Here is a 25,819-nt window from a genome sequence, read left to right as displayed (position 1 = left end):
GAGCAGAATCTATTGCACTTCCGGTTAGCACAGGTGGCGAAGAGATCCACTTCTGGGGTTCCCCAAAGGGTGAAGTTCTCCAGAAGAACTTCCTGAAGATAAGTTCTCCAGAAGAACTTATTTCGGGAGTAACTTCCCCAGTCTCAATTTCAAAATGCACTGCTGCTTTCCCTAGTAGAGCGTTGAAAGTGGGTTGGTCATCTATAGGTGACGGGTTTCTGAATGGTGTGGTTTAAGGAGAGGACAGATTCAGGACGTCAGGGTCTGTTGATGCTGCTGGGGACTGCCAAGGCTGTGAGCCACCTTCATCTGGTTCTTCTTCGAAGCCCCCCCCACCCATGTCTGTGTTTTCCTCAAAACCTTCTAGGTTTTGTTGGTCTTCACTATTTAGGAACTCCTCATCCTCTTGGAAGTGAGATTCTTCTTCAGTGAGGTCATATGTGTTAACCTCCTCTTGAAGGGGGTTAAATAGTCTAGGGTATTTGGCCCTGGGGTCCTCATGAAGTACCTCTCTTGACCTCTTGGGTGTTATATGTTCAGGAGTGGACATCAATCTATCCAGCTTGTCCATACATGATTGGAATCTTTCAAAGGTCCAATGTGGTAACCCAGAACGGTCTGGAGGCGTAAAGGGAAGCTCCTCCGCCTGTAGCCGTCTAGATCTGTCCCATAACGTCGAGGATAAACTCCATTCGCCTTCTGAGAAGCCTTCTCGTAGGCTAGGTCCTTCCTTCGACGGAGAGGGCGGTCCCTGCCTTCCTTCCGGCCTTCCCAGCGTCTCCCTGGCCTTGTGAGCAGGGCTCGCCGTCCGTCTCTGACCATCAGTGGAAACTATACGAGCCAAGCTCTCGACAATTAATTTCTCCGTCGAAGGTTTGTCTAGCATCGTGTTTGGCGGTGCCGAGTCCTCCTCGCCGACGGCCACACTCTTACGAGGCACGTCATCTGGCGTTTTGGTGGTAGCGCCCTTATCTGAGGATGGCCCAGTCGCTAGTCGCGTCTGTGGTGGCGGGGAGGGTTTGCGACCCTTATGGTCGGCAGAGGTCGCCGGTAGGCCCGGCGTCTCCGTTGGCGCGAGGGCTTTCTTCATCTTCGACGAAGTGCCATGGGTTGTGTGTTTGTGTTTATGTTTTTTGTGTGCGTCAGTGTCGCCGGGGTGTTCATACCCATAAGTAGGGCGTGAGCCGAACTTGTCGGGGCCGGGGAGAGACGCTGAGGAGCGGGTACACTCCCTAGAGAGGTCTACAACCTCCGAAACGGAGGTAGGATTCTCACTGTCCTCGTCACATGCGTTGGCGGAAGAGGAATCAGCTCTAGAGATAGCGTAGGCTGCCCACCTCTTGACCCTGCGGTCCTTTAATGTAAGTTTACAGGCCGCACAGCCGTCCTCGTTGTGATCAAGGTGTAAGCAACGATTACACCGCTTGTGCTTATCCTTCCATGTGAATTTGCCCTTGCAGGGCGGGCAAAATCTAAAAGGAGTCCTCTCCATAGCTGAGGATACAGTTAAAAGTGATAACGAGAGGCCACCAGGGGGCTGATTCGCGAGCTCTTCCCGAGACCAGGTCACAACCGGGTCTGAGCCCCCCCCCTCCAACACCCCCCCCCTGCGGTGCGAAAGTGGACCGGAGCGTGATACGACCCCCCAGGGCACCCATCGAGCGAAACAACGGGGTCGGAAGACCACGGGAAGGCAGAGAACCAGAGACGCGGCTGCCGCAGCAGGATCGCTGGAAGAGACCACGAGACCGGGGACAGGTCCGCGGCCCGCCCAGTGCAGGTTTCGGAGAGGGGTGATCAGGCCCGCCGGAGCCGGCGGGGGAGACAGCCTCCCTTCACTACCCGCTCAAGGCAGCACAGGCCGCGGGACAAGCGCGCCGCCACTGGGGGAGGAGACGCTCACCCGGAGCGGTCCCCGGAGAGGCCCCCCACGCCACAGCAAGATCGCCGCAAGAGTCTGCGAGACCTGACAGAGGGCCGCGGCCTGCCCAGTACAGGACTCGGAGAGGGGCGATCGGGCCCGCCGGAGCCGACGGAGGAGGCAACCTCCCTTCACTTCCCGCTCAGGACAGCACAGGCCGCGGGTGAAGCGCGCCACCACTGGGGGGAGGAGACGCTCACCCGGAGCGTTCCCCGGAGAGGTCCCCCCCCCCTGCCTGCAAGAGAGGTACCCACCCCCCCTCCTCCGGATCCCGATCGGCGGCATCACCGCAGGGGGGCGATTCCTGTGGGGGGAAAGTGAGACCTGCCAAGAGGGGCCTCCAACAACACGAAAAGGACAGCAGTCCACCACCCCGTGTGGCAAAAGCACCCCTCCCCCACCCCAGAGGATAAAAGGGACACCGGAGGCACTGCAGTTGCCGCCCTGGGTGCGAGGCCACCGCCTGAGGCTGGCGGGGCATGAGCCTGCCAAGGGGGCAACTATTAAGACCCAGCAGAGACACACTGAAGTGTTAGGGGGTGGCCACCGCTTCCCGCCTCATCTCCTGAAGAGCACTTCCACCGAAGTGTCACCAACGGACCCGCAGGTGAGCTTGTGGCCCACTAGGAATTGAGGCACACCTGGCAGAGAGCCCGGGGGGCAACCTGATGGACTGGCAAAGGAATTTGCAAAAATATCGCTACCAAGACCCGGACCCCCCCGTAAAAGAACCGCCCCACGGTGAGGTAATGGCCCATCAAGAAACCTCAGCACCCTCAACGACCGCAATGGAACGGGGCTTTGCTACCATCTTGCAAGAAATACGAGATATGCGCGCGGACATTGCCCAATAATTTGAAAAAATGGACCAACAAAGTTGAGGACAGACTCCTTCAGGTTGAGTCCAACCAATCTTCATCGGCAACTCTTGAGGTAGAGACAACCATGAGGTTAGCCGCCCTTGAAAAAAGGGAGGAGGAGAGGTCGAGACAGATGGATGATTTTGAGAACAGGGAGCGGAGAAACCACCTCAGGATTTTTTGGGTCCCGGAGACGGAGAGAGAGCTGACCCGAGTGGTGCGGAACATAATCGCCCTCCTCTTTGAAGAAGAGATGACCACTGAACTCATATTTGATCGGGTACATAGAGCGGGAGGACGGGCGGGGGGCCCCCCGATCGATCCTAGTCCGGTTCCATTACTATCTGGAAAGGACGCGGGTGTTGGAGGCCTCCAGGAAAACTCAGGAGATTACGTATAACAACTCCCAAATCTCCATTTTCCAGGACCTTTCGGCATACACCCTGGCCAAACGCAGGATGTGCCGTCCCCTCACACAGCTGTTGAAAGAGAAGGGAGTGCGATACAACCCCTTCTCCTTAACATTTGAATACTTAGGCCAACGAACGACACTGATCTCGGAGGAAGATATCAAGGGAGCCATCCAGGACAATGTCTGACCCAACACTCTGACGGGAACCGTTGGGGCCGGCCAGGAGTGGATCGGGTGGCTAAGGCCCGTCGGGCGAAAGAAGGAAGAAATCAGGAGCAAGGAAATTTAGGAGGATGAACACGCCCTCCCCAGCAAAAGAGGGGGAACGGAATGATTCTGAGGGGTGATCACCAGGGAGTCCCAGAGCGAGAATGGCTTTTTGGGTTTACTAAGGATTATGGATCGCCCGCGGGGTAGTGAATCGGCAAAGACAGGAGGTAAAGATGAAGCCAGAATCCCCATGAAAAGCAAACTTAGCGGGTTCAAATGCGGGGATGAGGTCGAGAAGGGGGGGGGGTCACAATAATGTGATTGGTAACGATCGCCTGGCTGAGAGGGGCATGCTATGCTGGTGGTCCGGCCAAAGTGCCAGCGATGTCTGAACAATCTGGCTGGACGTCGGGGCAAGGGGTGGGGGGGCACCAACGAGTTGGGGATTGTTTGTTAGGGAAGGGGTTTGGGGGTCAGTTGGGGAAACGTTATAATAGAGTCCAAAAGTTGATTCAAGTGGAGCGCAAAGGGAGATTTTGTTGCGATTTTGTTGACCATCAGAGCAGGAAACACAGACTATTGCTGATAGCTTGCCGGCCCTGGGAGTGGGTACCCTTAACGTGCAGGGGCTGAATACCCCTACGAAAAGATCTCTGATCTGCAGAGAGTTTAGGAGGGCGAAACTAGACCTGCTGTTCGTGCAAGAAACACACTGGGCAAGGGGAAAGGAGCCCAGGTTGCGAGGAGGGGGAATCGAGGAGGTCTTTCATGCATCCCACAGGACCAAAAAAGAGGGGTGGCCATCCTGGTGGCAAGGGACGTGGGGTTTGAGAAGTTAGACATCCTGAAGGACCCGGAGGGCCGAAATTTGTTGGTTCGGGGCACCCTACAGGGCTCCCCCCTTACTCTGGCTGTAGTGTATGGCCCGAACGAAGGACAGGCCCAATTCTGGGAAGAAGAGATAGGCTCAGACTATTCATGCAAGGTCCGCTGGTGGCAGCGGGAGATTTCAACATGGTCCTCGACCCAACCATGGACAGGAAGAGGGTAGACCCCCTTAATCCCAGATCCGCAGAAGAAGGGACTAATAGATACAATTCCTTCTCCCAGAGTGGGGATCCCATCCTTCACCTATTACTCAGCGATACACAACTCTTTCTCCAGAATAGGATATATCCTGGTAGACGAAACACTCCGACCATATGTGTCGGGCTATAGGATAGACCCAGTCCCCTGGTCATACCACGACATGGCCCGAGTCACCATAACGATGGGTTGGTGCAGGGAACGCAGAGGGCGCTGGAAATGTAACAATGCCCTATTAAAAGATGAGGTCCTTGCACAGGAGGTCTTGGACTGCATAACAGAGTTCTTTGAGCTGAATGATAACGGGGAGGTGGCCACTCACACGCTCTGGGACGCCTATAAGGCTACCCTACGAGGGGTCCTCATAAAAATAGGGGCCCAAAAGAAAAGGGAGAGGGAGACCCAGGAGAAAGCTCTGAGAGAAAGAATAGCCCGTCTCCAACCGGAGAGCTCCCCGGGGCAACCATTAGAGCGCGATTGGGTGGCCGCTCTGGAAGACTGCAGGCTACAGCTAAAAGATCTACTTTTACACAAAACAGAAAGGAGCCTCCAAATGGTAAAACAAAAATATTATGAGAAAGGGGACAGGGCAGATCGGATCTTAGCCTGGAAGTTGAAGGAGGTCCAGAGAAAAGGAGGGTGAAGGAGGTGAGGGACGCTCAGGGGCTCCTTGGCAATGACTCTCCCCATATCGGCGAGGCTTTCCGCCAATATTATAAAACCCTCTACTCTTCTGAATACGACGGAGATGATCCCAGATAGAAAGCTTCTTGAACTCGATACAGATCCCATCCCTCTCGAGGGAAATGGCAGAGGGGATAGAGGGCCCGGTAACCGAAGATGAAGTGGACAGGGTGATTAGCGGAATGAAGATGGGAACTTCCCCCAGGGAGGATGGCTTCACAGTCTTCTTTTACAAATATGTTCGCTCCTCCCTGGTCCCATACTTGGTGAGGGTCTTTAATGGGGTACTGGAGGGGGGCATACTCCCCGAGTCCATGATGAGGGCCGTGATAGCGGTCTTGCCCAAAGAGGGAAAGGATCCATCGGAATGTTCCTCCTATCGGCCCATATCATTGTTAAACATTGATGTTAAGATCTTGGCCAAGGTGGTGGGGAAGCGGCTGGAAGGAATAATGCCGATGTTAATCCATGGGGACCAGGTAGGCTTCATTAGCGGAAGACAGGGGTCTGATAATATCCGTAAAACACTAGACCTGCTCCACTTTGCCCAAAGATCGGAGCTCGACGCATGTGTCCTCTCACTGGACTCGGAGAAGGCCTTTGACAGGGTTGAGTGGCGCTACATGGAGCTTCTTCACAGAATGGGCTTTGGGACTCGCATCATGAGCTGGGTAACTGCACTCTACAGAGCTCCCTTGGCTAGGTTACAGGTGAACGGGACGCTGTCCGGGTCGTTCCCCCCCCTCTCCCGAGGGACAAGGCAGGGGTGCCCACTCTCCCCCCTGATATATGTCCTCACAATGGAGGCTTTGGCAATAGCGGTCAGAGCTATCCCAGACAACAAGGGAATAAGAAGAGGGGAAATCGAATTCAAGCTTTCCCTGTTTGTAGATGAAATTCTGGCCTACCTGGTGGACCCGGGCTCCTCACTACCCCCCTCCCCCTCCTGACCCTGGTGTCATCATTTGGTCGCTTCTCTGGTCTGAAAATAAACACGGCAAAATCTGTCTTGCTCCCAATGCGAACAATAGACCCAGTGCTTGACCCTCTGAATAGGTTCCATGGGATTGAAGTGGAGAGGGTCGCCATACGATACTTGGGGGTACTCCTCACCAGAAACATTTCGAACTTGGGCCCCGCCAATTACGGCCCCATGATGGCGGAGATCACTTCTGATATGAGGAGATGGGGCAAAATGATCCTCTCGTGGTATGGCCGAATGACGGCAGTCAAAATGAACATTCTGCCACGACTCCTGTACCTATTCACGGCTCTCCCGTCCAGAGTCCCAGTGCAGAACTTCAGAGACTTACAAAATGGGGTCCGCGACTTTGTATGGCAAGGGAAAACCCCGAGAACTGGAAAGGCCACCTTGACCCTACCAAGGGAGGAGGGGGGATTCGGGCTGCCGGACTTTCACCTTTATTTCTGTGCTGCCCAACTGCGCGTCCTCCTGGAGCACATGAAAGAGGGCCCGAGAACGTATTGGTCTTACCTGGAGGATATGGATGCCCACTCCCGGAAGGTCCGCAACCTCCTATGGGTGCCTCGCAGGGAGATCCCGACACTTACGATCCCATCCGATCCGGGGAGTCCTCTGGGACATTTGGAAAGAAGGACCGCAAACCGCTCACCTCACCCCATGGCCGTCTCCGATGTAATCTCTCTGGGGCCATCCCATCAACCTGGGAGGGAGAGGGTTCAGACACTCCCAGAACTGGTCAGACATGGGGATGGAGTGGGCTGGGCAGATGTTCAGGGAAGGCGAATTGCTATCTTACGAAGACCTCAAAGATGCTCTAGGTCGTGAATCAATATCCATCTTCGAATACCTCCACCTAAAGGGCATCCTTTGCAACCAATCATGGGGCACTAACCTAAGAAGACAGTTGACCCCGTTCGAGAAACTCTTCGACTCGGCGGCCTCCAGGAAGGGGGCGGTTTCAAGTATGTACAGGCTTCTAAATACTTACAACCTTCAAGGTAGGAGGAGCTTCCGCTTGTTCTGGGATGACCTGGCAGGTGCTGAAATCTCAGAGGATGACTGGGCCAGAATATTCAAAATCGCATTTCACAGAAACCTTTTCACCTCGGACATGGAGCACAACTAAGATATTACAGGGGTGGCACAGAGACCCCGTAAAACTGTCAGATGTTCCCGGGGGTGTCGCCAAGGTGCCCGAGAGGATGCGGGCAGATGGGATCCAGAGGCCACATGTGGTGGCACTGCCCGAAGGTGCAAGCATACTGGGAACTAGTGAGGGACTGGATAGCGGAAGTAACTGAAGACCGTTTACCACTTAATCCCATGACGATGTTGTTGGGCCTCCCCCCGGAGGACGCGGAGTTGCACCGATATCCAAGGATGTGGGAAACCATGCTAAGGGCGGGCAGAGTAGCATTGGCCCAGAAATGGAAGAGTCCTGAGGCCCCCTCAAAGGAGGACTGGCTGAAAAAAGTGAAAAACATGTTTTTGATGGATAAATTGACAGCCATGATTAATAACGATACTAGCTCTTTCCTCACAGATTGGATTGGAGTACAGCAATCCTGGGGATGGGACGTTCATTTAACCCACAGAATGAAACCCGCCCCGAAGATGACGTGATTAACCCCGCTATGCAGGTCAGCCCGACCGGGGACCCCACGACCTGGGACCAAGTCAACTGATGACACGGTCACGTATCGCAACATCTCCGAGACACGGGAGATGGAGGTAACATTATTAGTCTCCCATGGCAGATACACTACACTGAATTGGACACGGGGGAGGGGGGTCGGGACCCAGGAGGGGACGGGTCTGCGGGGGGGGTTGGGGGTGCAAGGGGTTTCGTAGCTTTTTCTTATTTGTTTGTAAAGTTAAAAATGCCAATAAAAACTACAGTTAAAAAAAAATAAAGTGATACCGACCCCGAAAGAAAGGGGGTGAAAGAGAAAGGCATTCTTAGAAAGAAGCAGAAAAGCCCCACGACCCCCACTCTCCCTACTGTTTAGGCCAGCGAGGCCGGGCCACGTGTTCGGCAGCACCGAAGGATCGCCTCTGTCTAAGTCACCGCCGTCGAAGTTCTTAATCGGCGGTGAAAACAGCTTCGCCGTCGAAGGAGAGATCTGATGTAATCTTTAAAGAATAACGACCAAGGGTCAAATAAATGTTTTGCAATTTCTTTCTAACGAGCTCCGCATTAAGGCGACCAATATCTGGGCGGAAAAAAACAATCTGAGGGACCTCAACGCGTGAGGGATTGTAGGTACACTGCATGTCACTATAGGGATAGTATTACAGACACGCCTATGTCGACGTCCCCTTTTCGACTACGAAAAACAAAATGCAATACTCTGCAGTGACCACTGGATGCCGGACTATGCACAGCATGTGATTCTAAGCAGATTAACAAGCATCAGAATTGTGTTTACTATGATCCACTTTAGAATTTGCCACAATTGCTTGAACACATTAAAAGCAAGGTGAGCCAAAGAAAGCTAAAGATGCGCTCATTTACCTAACTTTAGAATGGTAGCCTTCACACACTGAACACAGGGATGGGGGATTCCATTTAACGGAAGATTTCATGACTTCCAGGCCTACACAGTCGCAAATACATTTGCTGACATCTGTATGGGAGTCTGGCATGCAGGCCTATACCCCAAGGTTTCCTGACAGGCTCAGCACCAGGTTACAGCAGAGCTTTACCGTCAAACACTGTGTTAATGCTGCCACCAACCACAGTGAAGTCCCCCAATTATCTATGCAAACATACTTGCATACAGAACTAAAGGGAACTCGCAATACCATGACGGAGTGAACATCCCACGAAGCGCACATGCAGCATCAGGACAAAAAGCTAAAGCAGAACTTTCAGCATCACAGGCTTTTAATTTCAATCTATCATCCCCAATCGATGAATGCTAGGGTATCTCAGGATATTTTAGGTGATGAGGATATTTCTCCTTTCACCATTCAAATAGGAGGATTTCACAACCAGTTCTACACACCAGCCTGTGGGCCTCCCATCAGCTATGCAACGATGGGGTAAGGTTTTTCCCAGTTTATAGAGAACTTCTCCTAACCCCACTTCCACAGCACTCAAGCACCGGGAGTCCAAGAGTTTAATTCTGATTGCGCCACATTTTGGCCTGCTGTAGCACTGTAGCTCACCCAGGCCACGCACAGGCGGGCACTGGTGCTCCTCCACATTATGCATTGTATTCTTCAAAAAATTCTTGATATGTGGTCAGTGCTCATAATAGTGGCTGTGAGGCGAAAACAGTTTAATACATTGCTTCCAGGAAATATTCCTTAAGAATGCTACAAATTCAAAAATGAAAACCTGTTTGTGTATTGTCCATTACCTGAAATTCCTCAAGCCTCTCTTACTTGTGGGCAGTCTTGCAAGTGAAGTAAAAATTTCCTCAAGGATCAGCTGCCTGTGTTTCTCATACCTAGAGAACACCTGGGAGTATTTAAATCAAAATAAATACATTATTTATTCAGTATTTTAAATGAAATGCTGAATGTTACACTTTTCACAACAGAATTATTTTTTAAAAGCATAATTTGCAGAAATGGCTTTATCAGTGTTACCTTAACAATATCATTGAACTATCACATAGTTAGGAATGCTCCGACACTTAAAGGTATTGTGTAAAAGGAATACATTACTTACCGTAATCATATTTATGATGTTACCATCTGCTTAGATTTACATGCTGTGCATAGACCGACATCTAGTAGTAAGTGTAGCGTATTGCATTCTTGTTTTTGAGTTTCGAAAAGGGACGTCGACTGGGTAGGCTTGTAATATTATCCCTGTGTGATGTGTATTGTACCCATGATCCTTCACGCGTCGAGATCCCTCGGATTGTTTTGTTTCTGATCAGAGGGAGCATCAAGTATGCACGAGTACAGAAGATAAAGGTGTTATCGGCCTAGGTGCCTTCAAATCGAAGAGGGGAGGAAGGGCAGGTGTGCATGTGAACCTAAGCAGATACAAGCATCAGAAATACAATTACAGTAAGTAATGTATGCCTTCTGAGGCTTGTGGATCTGCTTATGTAAACCTGCATTTCTTGTGGGTTGCCGTGTGTACATGGGCTCTGTGTCACGTTTGTTTAGAGTTTGTCTAACAGACATGGTATGCTCCAACAGCAGGGGCGGGCCTCTCAGGGAGGTGGTTTCACCTCAGAGCGGGCAAGAGCTCCCCTGCTGACACACAGGTGGAAGGTCCCCGGGGAGCATATAACCACGAGGGGGATCCTCTCAAGGGACAGCGCTGGAAGATACGAGAGGAATAGGAAGCTCCAGACCATCATGGAGGGTAGCCAGGCCCTCTGTTGTGTCAGGGACGTCCCCGGAGGCTGCCCACTTTCTGGGCCGGCATTTCTCTCTCTCCTACCTAGGGTTGAGAGGGTGCGCTGGTGTCGACAGCTAAAGGAGCATGATGGAAGGTGCTGTACAAAGCCCCGACACCGCTCGTGAGGGAGAGCGCAAAGTCGTTTTCCTCGCACCACGTGTTAGCGGCCAGGTAGTAGTGTGAAAGAGTAAGGAAGGAGAACCGCATACCGCATGAGCCGGTATACAGCAAACACATGGGTTTGACAGACAGGCCTGAAGGTGGGATTCTCCAGGCTTGTCACAGTGAACACGGAGAGGCCTTACTCTATTAGTTATCTCCGCAGCAGGTGGGGATGATGTACCTCACCTCATGAAAGTGTTGGGTGCCCATTCAGGGGACCCGTGTGGGAGGCACCAGGAGGACCTGTAGGGTGCTAGGCACCCTGTTGCGGAGGTGTTCCTCCACTCTTCAGAGGCCCGGTTCGGCCAGGTTAGTTAGGTTAGTATGGTCTACCTTTCTACGGTTAAATCTACACCGGGGACAGTGATCTGCCCATTTCTGATCTTAGCACATAGGCAGCACTGTGGGGGAATTGAAGATACCCTTTATGACATATCAGGGGGCTCGCCTTTCTACGGGTAGGGGTTGGTTACACGCAAGTGTCCAGTCTGGTTGAAGGTGGGTCTGTGTTCTAGGTGTTGTGCGTCCAGAGTATAGGAATTCTTGTGAGGAACATTTAATTATTTACCAAATGTCAACGGACTTGCTCCTAAGGGGCCCAATGGATGCTATTTAATTATTTATTTACCAAATGTTTAAGGAACTTGCTCCCAGGTGACCCAATTGATTCTAGTTCTTTATTTACCAAATGCGAATAGACTTGCTCCCAAGTCGCCCGGGTGATGCTATTTATTTATTCATCAAATATGAATGCACCTTGCTCCCAGGTGACCCAATTGATGCTGTTTATTTAATATTGGAGGTAATGGAATACGGACCTTTAAGTATCTATTTCATGTATGATCCGAGAGTGCGTCAGCTAGGGGCCCAGTGGTGTAATATTACTCTTGTATAAAGAGGTTCTGTTTTACAAATTGCAGTTACATAAAAAAAAAAAGATCTGGCAAGCTTATCAAATGAAATAAGACTGTTTATTTAACCAGGTGCACCAGTACATCTGTTAGCATTCAGGCTGACCTGCCATAGTCTTTCAGTGGAGGGCCCTTCAATCATTCCCCCTGGGTTTCCATTTGCACGTGTGCAGTAAAGTTCATGAAATTCAGCTCAGGGCTCCTACAGGTTGCTGCTCACCCAGTCGTACAGAATCACAGGGAGAAACACCTTACACTTAGAATCACATGTGATGCATACAGTAGCGAGCAGTGCCAGGAGATGGTGGTGGGATGTTAGAAGGTACACACTCTAAGAGTATCTAATCAGTAATGCTGTGCAAATGTGTTAATTGAACTCCAGGTAGCTGCTTTGCAAATGCCTCTAAAGGTACATTTGCAATGAAAGCTAAAGTAGCCTCTGTGCCTCTACTAGTGTGCGCTCTGGGCATAAAGGGTAAAGTTCTTTGAAAGAGAATAACATATTTGGATGCATTGACCAATCCATTTGGAAATAGCCGACAGACAGGATCCCCTTCTCTTCCAGTGGCTATGGAAACAAAGAACTGGGCCGTTTTCCATAGTGGTTAATTTGTATTTACGTAATACGTTACAGCTCTTCTGACTTCTAATGTTTGGAAGCTTCGCTGCTGAATTTGTAGGTTTTGAAGAAAGTGAGAAGTTCTATAAACTGATTGACGTGGAACTAGGAATGTATTTAGGAGAGAAGCATGGATGTGTGTGTAAAACCACTTTGTCCTTGTGAATGGATCTTGAACGGAGAGCGCCTGCAGTTCATTCACCCTCCTTATAGATCCAATGGCCACGATGGTGTAAGCAGAAAGAACAGCTAAATGGCACTATTAATGAATTAAAGACTAGCCCTGAATACAAAAGGTAAAGTAGGTATAGAAGAATGTGAGAGGGTGTGCAGTCAACAGAATAGATGATCTGTGTTCTACACCAAATGACAGTGTTTCCACTAATTGATATTGAAGTGTCTGATATTGGGTTTACGTGCTTCCTTGCGAATGTCCAAACAGCTTTGAAGAAGATTCAAACATCCAAACTCTATGAATTCTGGAGCCAAGCTGCTAAATTCAATGTCGGAGGAAATTGATGCAGTGTTGTTAGGATAGGTTTCCTAAATTCCTATTGGTAGTAAGACTTAAGTAAGCTATACCAGTGGTTTGTAGATCACCAACTCTTAGTATGAGTAGAGTGCCCAGTCGCATTCCGAGAAGACTGTTGCGGGGAGGCATGAGGGTCGGCAGGTGCCGTCTATGTTTTCAGAGGACCGGATGGCGTTTGATGCTTCCTCGACGTATCCGTCGAGGATGCTCTGGGGGTCGTGTGCAATCGGGGCGTTAGGCATTTTCCAGGGTGGCGAATAATTCAATCTCTGGGAAGCCCAATTCTGCAAGATGTTGAGTAAAATGTCCTATTGTAGCCGCCACTCGTGCCCTAGGCGTGGGCGTTGGGGGGATCCTCGGCAGAGTACGTCTGCCAGAAGATGGAGTTCCCCTGGAACATGATGAGAGAGGAGAAACGTGTTCGAGTGCTCACTTCCAGATGTTCTGGGACAGTCTGGATAGCCAAAGAGAGCGATTGCCCCCTTGATTTTTCAAGTAGTACATGGCCGTGGTACTGTCCTGAGGACTAGAAGAACAAGTTACTTTCTTACCTGGTAACGTTCTTTCGATGGGATGGTCCGACGACGTATTCCATATCTATGACATGTAATCACCACAGCTGTGCTGCTTCGGAAACTTTTTCGGCGTCTGCGTCCTGCGTCGATGACGTCGATGCGCCGTCGTCGAGGACCTCCTCCGACGTCCGACGTCATCCGATGTGATAAGTAGGACGCACGACGCCCATAGCCTCAGTTGTAGTTTTTTCCCCCAGAACGTGTGACATAAGTCAACTGCCAGTCAGACACAGACACAAAGGCTTGCGGAACGTAAGCTGCAATCGCAAAAGAAATTCTGCAGCGGGGAAGGCAGGGCGGGAGCGATATGGAATACGTCGTCGGACCATCCCATCGAAAGAACGTTACCAGGTAAGAAAGTAACTTGTTCTTCGAGGGGATTGGGTCCTCCGACGTATTCCATATCTATGACAGACTCCCAAAGCAGTACCAAAGCAAGGAGGAGGGAAAGAATTTAGAATCAAAATTTAGAATAGCCAATCAAATAGCAGAGCAAAGGACCTCCTTGCCAAAGGCCAGATCCTGTGCTCGGATGGAATCGAGGGAATAGTGACGTACAAATGTATGTACTGAAGCCCAGGTGGCTGCATCATAGATGTTGCGAATAGGAACACCCCTCTGCAGGGCAGTAGACGCAGCCATACCCCTGGTAGAATGGGCCCGCAAGCCAGCCGGTGGGTCCTTACCCGCCAAGCGGTAGCACTCCGAGATGGCCAAAATAATCCAGCGAGACAGTCTGTTTCGTCACAGCTTGCCCCAAACGCTTTCCAGCGTAACCAATAAAGAGTTGATCATCCACTCTGACCCGGGACATGCGTGAAACATAAAAGCTTAAAGCTCTCCTAGGATCAAGCCTATGGAGCCTCTCCTCTTCCTTACCAGGATGCGGAGGAGGATAGAATGCCGGAAGAACAACCTTCTGGGCCAAATGAAATTCCGTCACTACCTTCGGAAGAAAAGAAGGACGAACTCTAAGGACAACCCTGTCCTTGTGAAATACAGTGAAGGGAGGCTTAACTGAAAGTGCCTGTAACTCACTCACTCTGCGAGCGGAAGTAACCGCAACTAAAAACACAGTTTTCAGAGTTAACAGCCTCAAAGGGCAAGAATGTAAAGGCTCAAACGGAGCACCCATAAGAAACTTAAGAACAAGGTTTAAATCCCAACCGGGCACCAGGAAAGGTGACGGAGGGAACACATTAGTGAGCCCTTTCAGGAACTGTGAAATCAAAGGGATTTTAAAGTAAGAACACTCTTCAGACGAGCGCTTAAAGATGGACAGCGCCGCCAAGTAACCCTTAACGGTACCCACTTGCAAGCCCCTGTGGGCCAAAGAAAGTAAAAAAAGGACAGAACCATGGGGATGTCACATGCAAAAGGATCCACATTCTGAACTCTGCACCAGTCGCAGAACTAACGCCAACGGCAACGGTACAGAGACTTTGTTGCTGGCCTTTGGGCCGAAAGCAACACCTCCATCACGTCCTCAGGGAGGTCCCAATCCTTATACCTCAACCTTTCAGAAGCCAAGCGTGAAGGTTGAGGGATCTGACCTCTGGATGGAGAACCTGACCCCCCCTCCCGTGAGAGCAGATCGTCTCGGTAGGGAAGACGACGTGGAGGGCAGATGGATAAGTCGAGAAGGTCCGGGTACCATGTCCTCCGAGCCCACGCCGGGGCAATGAGGATCATCCGGGAACCGAACTTCCGTAACCTCCGCAGCACTTGCGGGATGACGGGGACTGGAGGAAACGCGTACAGCAGCGGGAATGACCACTCCACCACGAACGCGTCTCCTAAGGCTCCTTTTGGAGGAAATTCCCGCGAGCAAAACCTTTCGCACTTCCGGTTGACACTGGAGGCGAAGAGATCCACTTGAGGGGTCCCCCAAAGGGCGAAGATCTCCAGGAGAATCTCCTGAGCCAACTCCCACTCGTGAGAGATCGCGCTCTGCCTGCACAGAGCGTCCGCCGTCACGTTTTCGGCTCCGGCCAGATGAACTGCCGAGATCGAAACTTCCTGCTGGATGGCCCAGAACTCGAGCTGCATCGCCTCCCTGCACAGAGGAAGTGACCCTGCCCCCCCCTTTTTGTTGAGGTAGTGCATGGCCACTGTGTTGTCCGTCAGGATCAGGACATTCTTCCCTCGCACAGACGGCAGAAAAGCCTTCAGGGCTAGCCCGACGGCCCTCAGCTCCAACAGATTGATATGGAGTCTGGACTCCGACGGAGACCAACGACCGCTGACTGTCAGCCCGTTGGCATGAGCTCCCCATCCCGTGAGGGATGCACCCGTCACGATCGTCACCTCCGGCCAGGGAAGCCAAAATGGAGCCCCCTTCATCAAGTTGCCTTCGACGGCCCACCACAGAAGGTCCCAGGCGACCGAGGACGGCACCTGAATCGAGTCCGACATCCTGCCGGAGGACTGCGACCGTTGCGTCTTGAGTGCCCACTGCAAAGATCTCATCCGCAGGCGAGCCTCTGGCACCAGAAGAATGCAGGATGCCATGAGGCCGAGCAACCTCAAGAACTCGAACGCCGGGAGCGTCTGGGCATGCTGAAACTTGTGCACCATCTGCTGAATGTGAAGAGCCCTCACCTGGGGAGGAAAACACTGTTCCGATGTACTGGAGCCGCTGTGTTGGCGTCAAATGGGACTTCTTTAAATTGAGGGAGAAGCCCAGCCTGTGAAGGGAGCGACAGGTGACCGATAGATGATCTAGGACTTGCTCGGGAGAGCACCCCCCTGATCAACCAATCGTCCAGGTAGGGGTAGACGTGAATCCCCCCTTGCCTGAGATGCGCTGCCACCACCACCATGAGCTTGGTGAAAACCCTCGGGGCGGAGGTCAATCCGAACGGCAGGACCCGAAACTGAAAGTGCGAGTCGCCAACCGCGAACCTCAGGTACTTCTTGTGCTTGGGATGGATCGGCACATGGAAGTAAGCATCCTTGAGGTCGAGTGACACCAACCAGTCCTGAAGCTGAAGGGCCTGGAGGACTTGAGAGAGAGTAACCATCTTGAACTTGTCCTTCCTGAGGAGTTTGTTCAAACCGCGCAAGTCCATGATGGGTCTCAATCCCCCGTCTTTCTTCGAAATCAAAAAATAAGGGGAATACCATCCCTTGTTCCTCTCCGCTACAGGCACCAGTTCTATGGCGCCTTTCTCCAGCAGGGCTTGAATTTCCTGCGCAAGGAGCGGATCCGGACTCTGCAAAGAGAGGTTCCCCGGTGGATTGTCGCGAGGCCTGTGCCGAAAGGGAAGACAGTAGCCGTGGGTTATGATCTCCAGAACCCACACTTCTGAAGTAATGGCTTGCCACTCTACAAGATGCTGCGCCAGCCTTCCCCCAACCGGCGAACCATGGGACATGGCCTCACGACTGAGTGGGAGCGGCTGCGGCGTTACCTGAGGGCAAAGAGGCAACTGCCCGAGCGGCCTTGGCACCACGGGTACCCTGTCGTCCACCTCTGGTACCCCTGCGTTGGCCTCTTTGACTGCCAGCTCCTCTCGCTTTACTGAAGGATGAGTAATAGCGAAAGGAACCACCCCTCCACTGCTGTCCCGTAGGACGAAAAGGCGGAGGTTGGCGAACTGCAGCGCCCAACGACTTCGCTGCAGCTTTTGATGTCTGCAACCTCTCAAGGCTCTCGTCAGCCTTGCTGCCAAAAAGGTGTTCACCGTCAAAGGGCATGTTGAGGAGCCGGGACTGCACATCAGGAGCAAACCCCGACTTCCGCAACCACGCAAACCTGCGTATCACGGTGCTCACCGCCATGGACCTACTGACGCATTCAGATAAGTCCAAACCCGACTGAACGGACTCACACATGGCATCCTTACCATCCTGGACCATAGCAAGGAAACATCCCGTTCGTCCCCTTCGGGAATATGTTCAGCCGCTAACGCAACACAGTTCCACAGAGTGTGCGTGAAACGCGACAAGGCACAAATGGAGTTGGCCGCCTGAAGCGCCATACCACCAGAAGAAAACACTTTCTTCGCCCAGCCATCAAAACGTTTGTCGTCCCTATCAGGAGGGATGGTAGGGTACGACGCCTGCTTCGCCGGGGCCGTGGCCGCCTGCACCACCAAACTCTCCGGAGTGGGGTGCCTGGTCAAGTAGCAGGGGTCGCCACTGGCTGGACGGTATTTTCGCGACAAGGATCTGCCCACCGCCAGGAGACTCTCCGGAGCAGTCCAAGCCGCCGCCACCCTTCTCTGTAAAGCCATATGGAACGGCAGAACCGGGTCAGTTGGGGGACCAACATCAAGGATGTCTGTCAGATCATCCTGTACAAACTCCCCTGGGGGAGCAGACCATCCCAAGTACTCAGAAACCCTAGCCATAAGGCGCCGGTACGAGGAATCAGCATGAGAGCCAGGCTCAGGCCTACAAAACTCCACCTCCGGAGAGGTGTCCAGTCCACTGGCATCATGCAGAGACTGTCTCAACTCGTCAAACTGACTATGGCCCGAGACAATTTCATCCGGAACCTGACTAGGAACCAGGTCATCAGAATCCTCATCCGCCTCTGAAATATAGTCCAGGTGGCGAAAAGAAGGCACTCGAGTGTGCTTGCTCTTAACCAGAGCCTTCCTAGGGGGTCCACCCGTGCTCAGGGGTACCTCCGACACGAAAGGCGACGATGGCGTCGAGCGAATCGGCGCCAGCGTCGAGAGAACCGGCATCGGCGCCGAGAGGATCGGCGCCGAGAGGATCGGCGTCAAGGAAATCGGCGTCGACGTCAGATGCAGCGCCTCCAGAATCGGCTGCGTCGACACAGCCCTCGAGGCCGGAGCCCCGAGCGTGTCCCTCGACGACCTGAGCGTCGACGGCATCGACGACTTCCTCGGAGCCAGAGCCTCGAGAAAGCCTGTCGACGCCCTCGACGCCACAGACGTCGATGCCTTCTTCGAAGACCTCACAGGTGCACACGTTCTCGAACGCGTCGAGTACCGGGACCTGGAACGGGTACGTCGAGAACGAGTCCCCTTGTCCGAACGGGACCTCTCCCGTGACTCGTGCCGACCACTCTTGCGAGCGGTGTCTCTCGACCTCACACGACAGACCCCACTCGGGGGCGCGGACGGCTGAGTACCCTGCGACTCAAGAATCGCCAGCATCTTCTTCCCGAAGGAAGCCCATTCCTCCGGCGTCGCACGGCTGGAGGGGTAAGTGACGTGCCGGGCAGAGCCCTCCGAAGAGGACCTGGAAGACGACCGGTGTCGGCGCTTCCGAGAATGCCTCGAAGAGGCTGAGGAGTGGCGAGACCGACTCCTAGAAGGAGACCCACGAGACTTCCGACGATGACACGGAGAGTCACCCCTCGAATTATCCGTCGAAAGCCCAGCAGACTTCGACTTCCGGGGCTTGGACACCCGACCTACCGACAACTTCTTCTTACGTTCGCGTAAGGCTTTGGACGTGAGCGACTGGCAGTCGATACAGTCATCCGTGTCGTGGGCCTCCCGTCACCGACATCTTGGACCCACACTCCCGCACTTCTTGAAACCCGGACGCGGGGTCGAAGACGAAGTAGACATCTTCTGAAGGATTTTCACAAACGAACAGGTTCGAAGAACCGAGAAGAACAGAACTCCAAAGAGTCGAGGCGTTTAAACCGAGAAACACGAAGCAACACGTTCGCGGAAAAAACGGAACTGAGGCTATGGGCGTCGTGCGTCCTACTTATCACATCGGATGACGTCGGAGGAGGTCCTCGACGACGGCGCATCGACGTCATCGACGCAGGACGCAGACGCCGAAAAAGTTTCCGAAGCAGCACAGCTGTGGTGATTACATGTCATAGATATGGAATACGTCGGAGGACCCAATCCCCTCGAACTATCTTTCACTGGAGGTGTGTCTGGAAAGTCTTCAGGGCCTTGAACACCGCTTAGTAGTTCCAACCGGTTGATGTGATTGGATGCTAATGTTGGGGACCACACGCCGTGCGCCATCTGTTGAAGGAGATGAGGCCCCCCGCCCCCACAATTTGACAGGAAAGCAGTGCTGCAGGCACCACACTCTCCCACAATGCACCACAGTGCATTGTGACCTAAAATCGTACCGTGAATCATTGGTCTTTTCAATCCACGGACGTCAACATGACTTAACATATGTTTGAACATCTTGGAATCACTGCTGCACATGTACTGAGGATCCCGGAGCTCAGATTGTAAGCCCTTTAGCCAATATACGCGTGATGACTGAATCAATCATACATCACTCTGGCATAAGTTTGACTGAATTTTCCCCAGAGTATTTTCTCCCGGTGGCATCTAAAGACGAGGACTCTCAGATCTAGTGCCCTTGTGCACTTAGACTACGAAAGCATAGGATCTCCCATGTATACCTGCTGTCCCTGTCCTGATGAAGGCCGACCCAATTACAGGTACTCAAGATAGCCCTGAGGCCGAAACACAGTGTGTTGACCCAGTACTTCATATATCCATCTTATTTGTTTGTACATTACGTACCGCAATTACCTTATCCTTCTGCTGTGTCACTCTCTGTAATGATAAACATGAAATGTAATTGTTAAACTGCCAACTGAACGATTTATGTTTGGTTTCCTCCATTTGTATACAAAGTCCACATGTCCTTGTATTTTTGAGTATTCCATGATGACCTATTAGTTGTATGTCTTAATGGCTACTTATATATGTTGAATCTGAATTAAAAGTAGCTGTCAGATTTTTGCATTTTGTTGTGTACACTGTCAGGAAGTAGTGTCTCGTGGTTCTGGGGTTTACATGTCCTTGTTCAATTGCGTTTGATATAAGTGTTCCTTCCTGGGTAGAGCAAGGCATCAACCAGGCGCCCTTTGTCTATAAACCATCTATGTTTGAACCATAGCAGTTCACTAGGACAATTTCACACCCCTCTAGAACCCCCCGGACCAGGAGTGATCTGCCTTCCTTGTCGATCATTTGTTGACAGTAACCTAAACTTCATTTTCTTATTGATTAGTATGGCTAGTCCTCTGGCATAGGACGAATAAGTAGTATCTGTGGCACCCCCAGTCGGGTGCCCAGCGACTCTCAGAAGTTAGGAAAAGGTGCGTCTTCTGAATGAGAGCTACATCGATGTTGTGTCTTCTAAGGTACTGGGTAATTTTCTGAGTTTTGGTCAGACTATGGCCCCCTCTAATATTCCAGGTTGCTAGCTTGAATGGAGTGGGGAATTGTGCTATAGTCTTCGGTGCACATGTGTACTGACTGTAAGTGGTTGACCGCAGGGTCGGTCGGTGGTGGACGGGATCACACGTGGCTTGCTCTCTTAACTGTTTCTCAGAACCTAAAAATGGCCTCCTCTTGTGTACAGGCCATGGCCATACTCTTTCCCTTCCCTCCCGCACACGGGCAACCGCCAACCCGCCCGTCAAATAACCCCACCCCCCACAAACTGATAACATACAAACAGTGCTAAGCTCGGGCGCTAGTGCCCATCCAAGGTCAGTAGCTCCCTTCACTAAAACATTTCCGTTGTGCCCAAGTGCAAAATAGTGTATGGTGAGTGACAAATAAGTACTGTGACACACTGCGCTGTCATGTGGGTCCCTTATGGCTCGGTCGTTTCTTGGTGGTCTCGGATCATTGCTCATAGGCCGACAACCAATTTCATCCAGAAAAGTGTTTGCTTCTTCCGGTGAGGTGAATAACTTCGCTTTTCCAGCATGTTGGACTCAGCTTTGCAGGGAACAGCATCAAATATTGCATTTGGCTGTCCCGCAGGCAGCGTTTTACTCCAGTAAAGAATCTCCGACGGTTGGACTGCAGGCGAAAAGTGGGGGTAAATTTGGACGCTGTTGCCGTCGAACTGTAGTTCACCCTTGTCTCTTGCGAGTTTCAGAACCGTGTCGCGATCTTTGAAATTAAGCAACCTAGCGCTGATCGGACGTGGCGTGGTCACAAGGATTGGGCGGTTGGACAGCTCCCTGTGCGCCCTTTCACCAGAACTGGGAGAGTGCAGACGATCTAAAAAGTTCTTTGCACACATTTTCAACAAAATCCTCCATTTTCAGTGGTATTTGACCCTCTCTCTCCCCCACCAGCCTGATGTGGCAGTGGGCTCTCCCTTCTAGGTCTTTGTTGTTGGCGGCAACCGCCTTCATTTGACTTTCTGGAGCCGTCACCCTGGTCACCAGCATTCCATTACGGTCGAGGTCCGAGACCCTCTGTTCCACCGTGTCTAGCCTGTCGCCGCGTTTGTCGAGCCGGTGTTGCAGCAAGTCGACTTTTGATGAAAGTGTGTCAAGTTTGCAATCGAGGTTGCCTATGCCGGCTTTTAGTTCGAGGAGAATCTCTCGGAGGTCCATGGCCGGAGCTTGAGAGGATTCGTCATGTTCCATTGTTGGTGTCGGGGATTCCGGTTGTAGGTGCTGTTTGGGGGTCTGGACTATGGAGTCCGGCTCAAAGTTCAGCTTTCTTTGGGATTTATCGGATTTACCCATGCTAGGTTGCCTGTAGACGGTATCCTCAAGGTGCAGGTGACAGGGCGGGGCTCGCGCTGTGACTGAGGATTGACACACTGGCGTCGTATGAAGCTCAGTGTTTCGGTGTTGGGCTCGGTTGTCATGCGCGGCGGGCCAGGGAGTCCTGCCGTTAGCACCCAGGGGCGGTTATAGTTCTCGAGTACGGTTCCTGTGAGCTGGTGTCGTATCAGCTTTACTCAAGTCTTTTCGCTGTGCGCGATGGGCTGTATCGTTGATCCAGGATGGGCAGGCGCTTCCATGTGTGCTGGTGTTCTGGGAGCTAATGACCTTTGTGTTACAGACTGGCGGGCTGGGCCATTGATTAGAACCAGTGCGCCGGGTCAGACTTGACTGTTAGGTAGTGCCACCTGTCCCGGCGGGGGTCGCGCCATACGGAGATCTGTGGTGGATGTATCGGGTGTTCCCGGTCTCTGGGCCCCACTGCCGAGTGTGTTGCTTCTTGTGGGTCCCACCAGGTGAGTCTGCCCTCTTAAGGTGTGCCGATGCTGCCTGGCTTCACCGTGGGTGCCTGTGATGGGTCAAGGCTTACTCTCCGGCTATGCCTTACGGATCTGTTGATGTGGTTCTCTCCCGGCAGGGACTACGTTCAAAGCCTTCATGGGCGGGGTGCGGGCCTAGGTTCGGGGCTTTATTGTTGCCGTTTCTGTAACCTGCAGAGGACCCTTGGTATAGCCAGCGTCTTAGGAGGTGCTTCCCTGGGGGGGGACGCATCGGGGGCATCCGGGCATTATCGGGGGGAGGGGTGCATTATCTGGAGCTGGGAAGGAGCCGGCGCAACAATTCCTCAGCACCGCCCCCACAGCGAGCAGGTCCCTGACCCCTGTCCCCCTCCTCCCCCAGCAGATAGGGGGAGCGGAGGGAAGCAAGGAGCACCTCCTACCTGCACAGACTGTCTTTCTGTGCTGGTTTTGTTTTTTTTGCTGAAGGACAGTAGTGTGGGCTTCAAGTTGTATGCTGATCGGTTCACGGCCGGCGTTCCTGCCGGGCTACGCAGCCAGCAGGCAGGGACTGCGCACCACGATTATGCTGTAGCAGACGTGTTGATGTGTTGTAGGGTGTGAATGTTGTTGGGGGTCCTGCAGGGTTGCAGACTCTGCCTGACTTGTAGTGCTTGGTGGTGTGGGGGGTACTCCAGCGAGTTTTGTGGATCCTTCTCCACAGGTCAGGGCCACTACTGTGTAGTGCGTTCTGGTTGTGGACGCAAACCAGCCCTCGAGCATAGCTGTGCTGGAGGAACGATGCGCTTAGTTGGGGGTGAGCGCAGTAGGCGCTGCCGACTCACATTGGGCAGTTGGCGAACCGGGGGCTGTGGTGTATTGTATGCCCCTTTGCCCCTTAGGTTGTGGCCGGGCCCGGCTGAGGTACTCCTCCTGTACTGCACCTAGTGAGCCTCGGGGGCGGTAGTGCCAACCTTGGTGGTGTGGAAGGGCTGCCACCGTTGTCCGTGCCATGCGGAATTCTCGGGTGGTAGAGTGAGGTCCCGCCACCACATGCCGGCCGATGGAACCCTGGTGTGGCGGGTCCGGGGTATGCTCCTCGCTGCCTCTGTCTCGGATGCTACGTTCCCACTGTTGCTTCCGTGACCGTGCCGTCCACTGTTCCCGCTCTACAGCACTCCCGTTCCTCTTATGTTGCACAGCTGTGGGGTCGTGAGCCGGGCCGAATCACAGGGCCAGGCTTGGGGGGGGGGGGGGCGGAGGGGTACTCCATCCAGGTCTGTACCTCGCTACAGCGAATCCCTGGCTCAGCCGCAGTTTCCGGTGTACGCAGATGATAGCGCGCTCACCGAGCCGCGGATTCAGTGTCCTGGATTAGGATGCAGGCTGTGCGCTCTGCCTTCTCCACGGGTCGCTGCTGGTAGTGATAGGCTTCACGCCTCAGCTTGTTGGCGGCGGTTGGTCACCTGACGCTTTTTCCGACGAGATATGGGATGGTTGGTGAGATTAGGCAGGGACGCGGCCCTCTTCCCGCCTGGAGACCTTTCCGTTGTGTGTCTGTCTGGTGAACCCACTGTGCCACAAACGTTCCGTCGTGATCTGTGGGGCTGGTTGTGACAGAATCCAATGTTAGGAAGATATAATTCACACTTCGGGCTTCTAATGTTGCAGGATATATGAGAGCTCTGCACGGAGCTCACAGGGGGGCTGCCATCTTGGTTGGGCTCTCTAGCGCCCTCCTACAGACAAATTGCCGGAAGCGATGTCCTGTTCCTGTATGGTCTTCACCCTCATTTGTATTAGGGGATTACTGTATCGTGCACACAAGAACCTCTAGAACCCCCAAAATATTTTCGCATTGTTGTACTGTTGTTGCACTGTTGCCTGTGCTCACGCAGAGAGATAAAGCACTCTCAACTTTGAATCCTGTTATTCGGACCAACTGTAACGCTCACCTGGCTCCCAAGGAGGCGCTGGTCTGGGTTGCTGTGGCCTCTTCAAGCGTGATGCGCAGAATTCGGACCACCGATTGAACAGGACCCCCAAATCTTGCTTGTCTGGCCCGTAGGAATATCCTTCTGCAGATGAGAAAGGGGATTAACTGTCTGCTGAATAGTGTGCTTGCTCCCCCTTTTCCCCCTTTGTTCTTCTCCGACTTCCTCCAAAACCCCCGGTTAAAGCTCACCTTATGGTTTGGAAGGATGAACTCTCCATCCTGCTTCTGGTGCAGGGGCGCGCGTTCGTCCAGTTACTTCACTGGTTTTCAGAATGGCGCTGGCACATCCACTTGACTTTTCTGAGCGATACGCCGTAAGTATGAAGATGCAAAAGTTCAAGTGTGAGCCTCCTTTTATGTTGTTTTTTCTGTCCTTTATTTCAGGTGCAGAACAAAGGCGATGCATTGAGGGGTTAAATTGCCGGTGGTAAAATCAGGTGAGTTAGTGATGAGGGCGACCCCTCTAAATGTCTTTATAATTTTCCAGTAATGTCTTTTGTCCTTTCCCCATAGGGGCCGGGGTGCGGTACCTGCCAAAGATGCGGCGCCGACCCGAGATGTGGAATGGTTCACCAAGAAAAGCCGGTAAGTAATATGGCTGAAAATTCGGCTTTCCTCTTGTGTTCCCTTGCTCACCTTTTGTCTCTTCTCTCCCCTAGGTGCAGAGATGTGGCGACCGGTGCTGAGAACCGCGATGGAGCCGGGCGGCGTCTTGGGAACAGGTGAGTGAAGCCCGACGCTGCAGCGAGCAACACAGTGCTTTTAAATGGAAGTCTTCTTTCAGGAATGCTGGCGTGAAGATTCCGGATGCAGGTAAGAAGGTTGAATAAATTCTTGGTTTTCACCTTTCTCTTCTCTTATTCCCTTACAGGTGTTCCAGGTTCGAGGCGGGCGTGGCTGGAGTCCAGGTGCAGGAGCAGACACGGTGAGCGTTCAGCTGCTGGGATGCAGAACAACGCGAAGCACGTGTGGCTGTCCGGGCGTGGCTTAAATAGCTTTGGAAGAAGTTCCAGGTGAGTATTCTTCCACAGCCCCACCCAAGAAACAAAATAGTTCCTTCAGAAAAATAGTCCCTCCTAAGCCTCATTTGGCTTGGTTCTTCATGCACCATGGTCTGCATCAGGTGAGTGTGCAGCATGGTCTGCTTCAGGTAAGTGCACCAAACACTTCCCCTTATGAGCCTGGCGCCTATGGCGCCAGGACTGATGTCCAACATGAGCCTGGCGCCAAAGGCGCCAGGACAGAGTCCAAAGAGCCCCTATAAAGGGCCGCTGGGCTTTTACCCGGGGGCGTGATGCCTGCTCACGGGGGTGCTGGGCCTGACCTGGTGTTCCGGGGGTAGGCATCATGACACCAACTGTATCTTGCAGTTTGTGCAGGTGTCTGAGAACTACATTTCCAGACACCCTTATTGCACAAATTAAATTTCCAGGCGATTCAACAGCGAGCCAGTCTTCACCAGTCATTGCTGAACTCGCTGTGGGAGCCCCAAAAAAGGTAACTGCTCAGGGAATCGGCCACCTCTGCTGTTCATCCCTCTGTGTACTCCTTTTTCCA

At 52.6% G+C, this 25,819-nt stretch overlaps 1 protein-coding gene across 6 annotated transcripts in view; it reads right to left on the bottom strand.

Moving 5' to 3' along the window:
- The window catches only part of NIPBL (NIPBL cohesin loading factor), a 2,053,700-nt gene that overhangs the window by 1,001,434 nt on the left and 1,026,447 nt on the right, over positions 1 to 25,819 (bottom strand). For all 6 annotated transcript variants that reach the window (XM_069627143.1, XM_069627142.1, XM_069627145.1 and 3 more), the window contains one exon: positions 9,524 to 9,624. In XM_069627143.1, the coding sequence (XP_069483244.1) occupies positions 9,524 to 9,624 (101 nt within the window). The remainder of the gene's footprint in view (positions 1 to 9,523; positions 9,625 to 25,819) is intronic.

The sequence above is a fragment of the Ambystoma mexicanum genome, chromosome 6p (assembly GCF_040938575.1).
Source record: "Ambystoma mexicanum isolate Mex_15411 chromosome 6p, UKY_AmexF1_1, whole genome shotgun sequence".
NCBI classification, from domain to species: domain Eukaryota; kingdom Metazoa; phylum Chordata; class Amphibia; order Caudata; family Ambystomatidae; genus Ambystoma; species Ambystoma mexicanum.
Note: the sequence above shows the minus strand (reverse complement) of the source record. Positions and strands in the feature narration are given on the sequence as shown.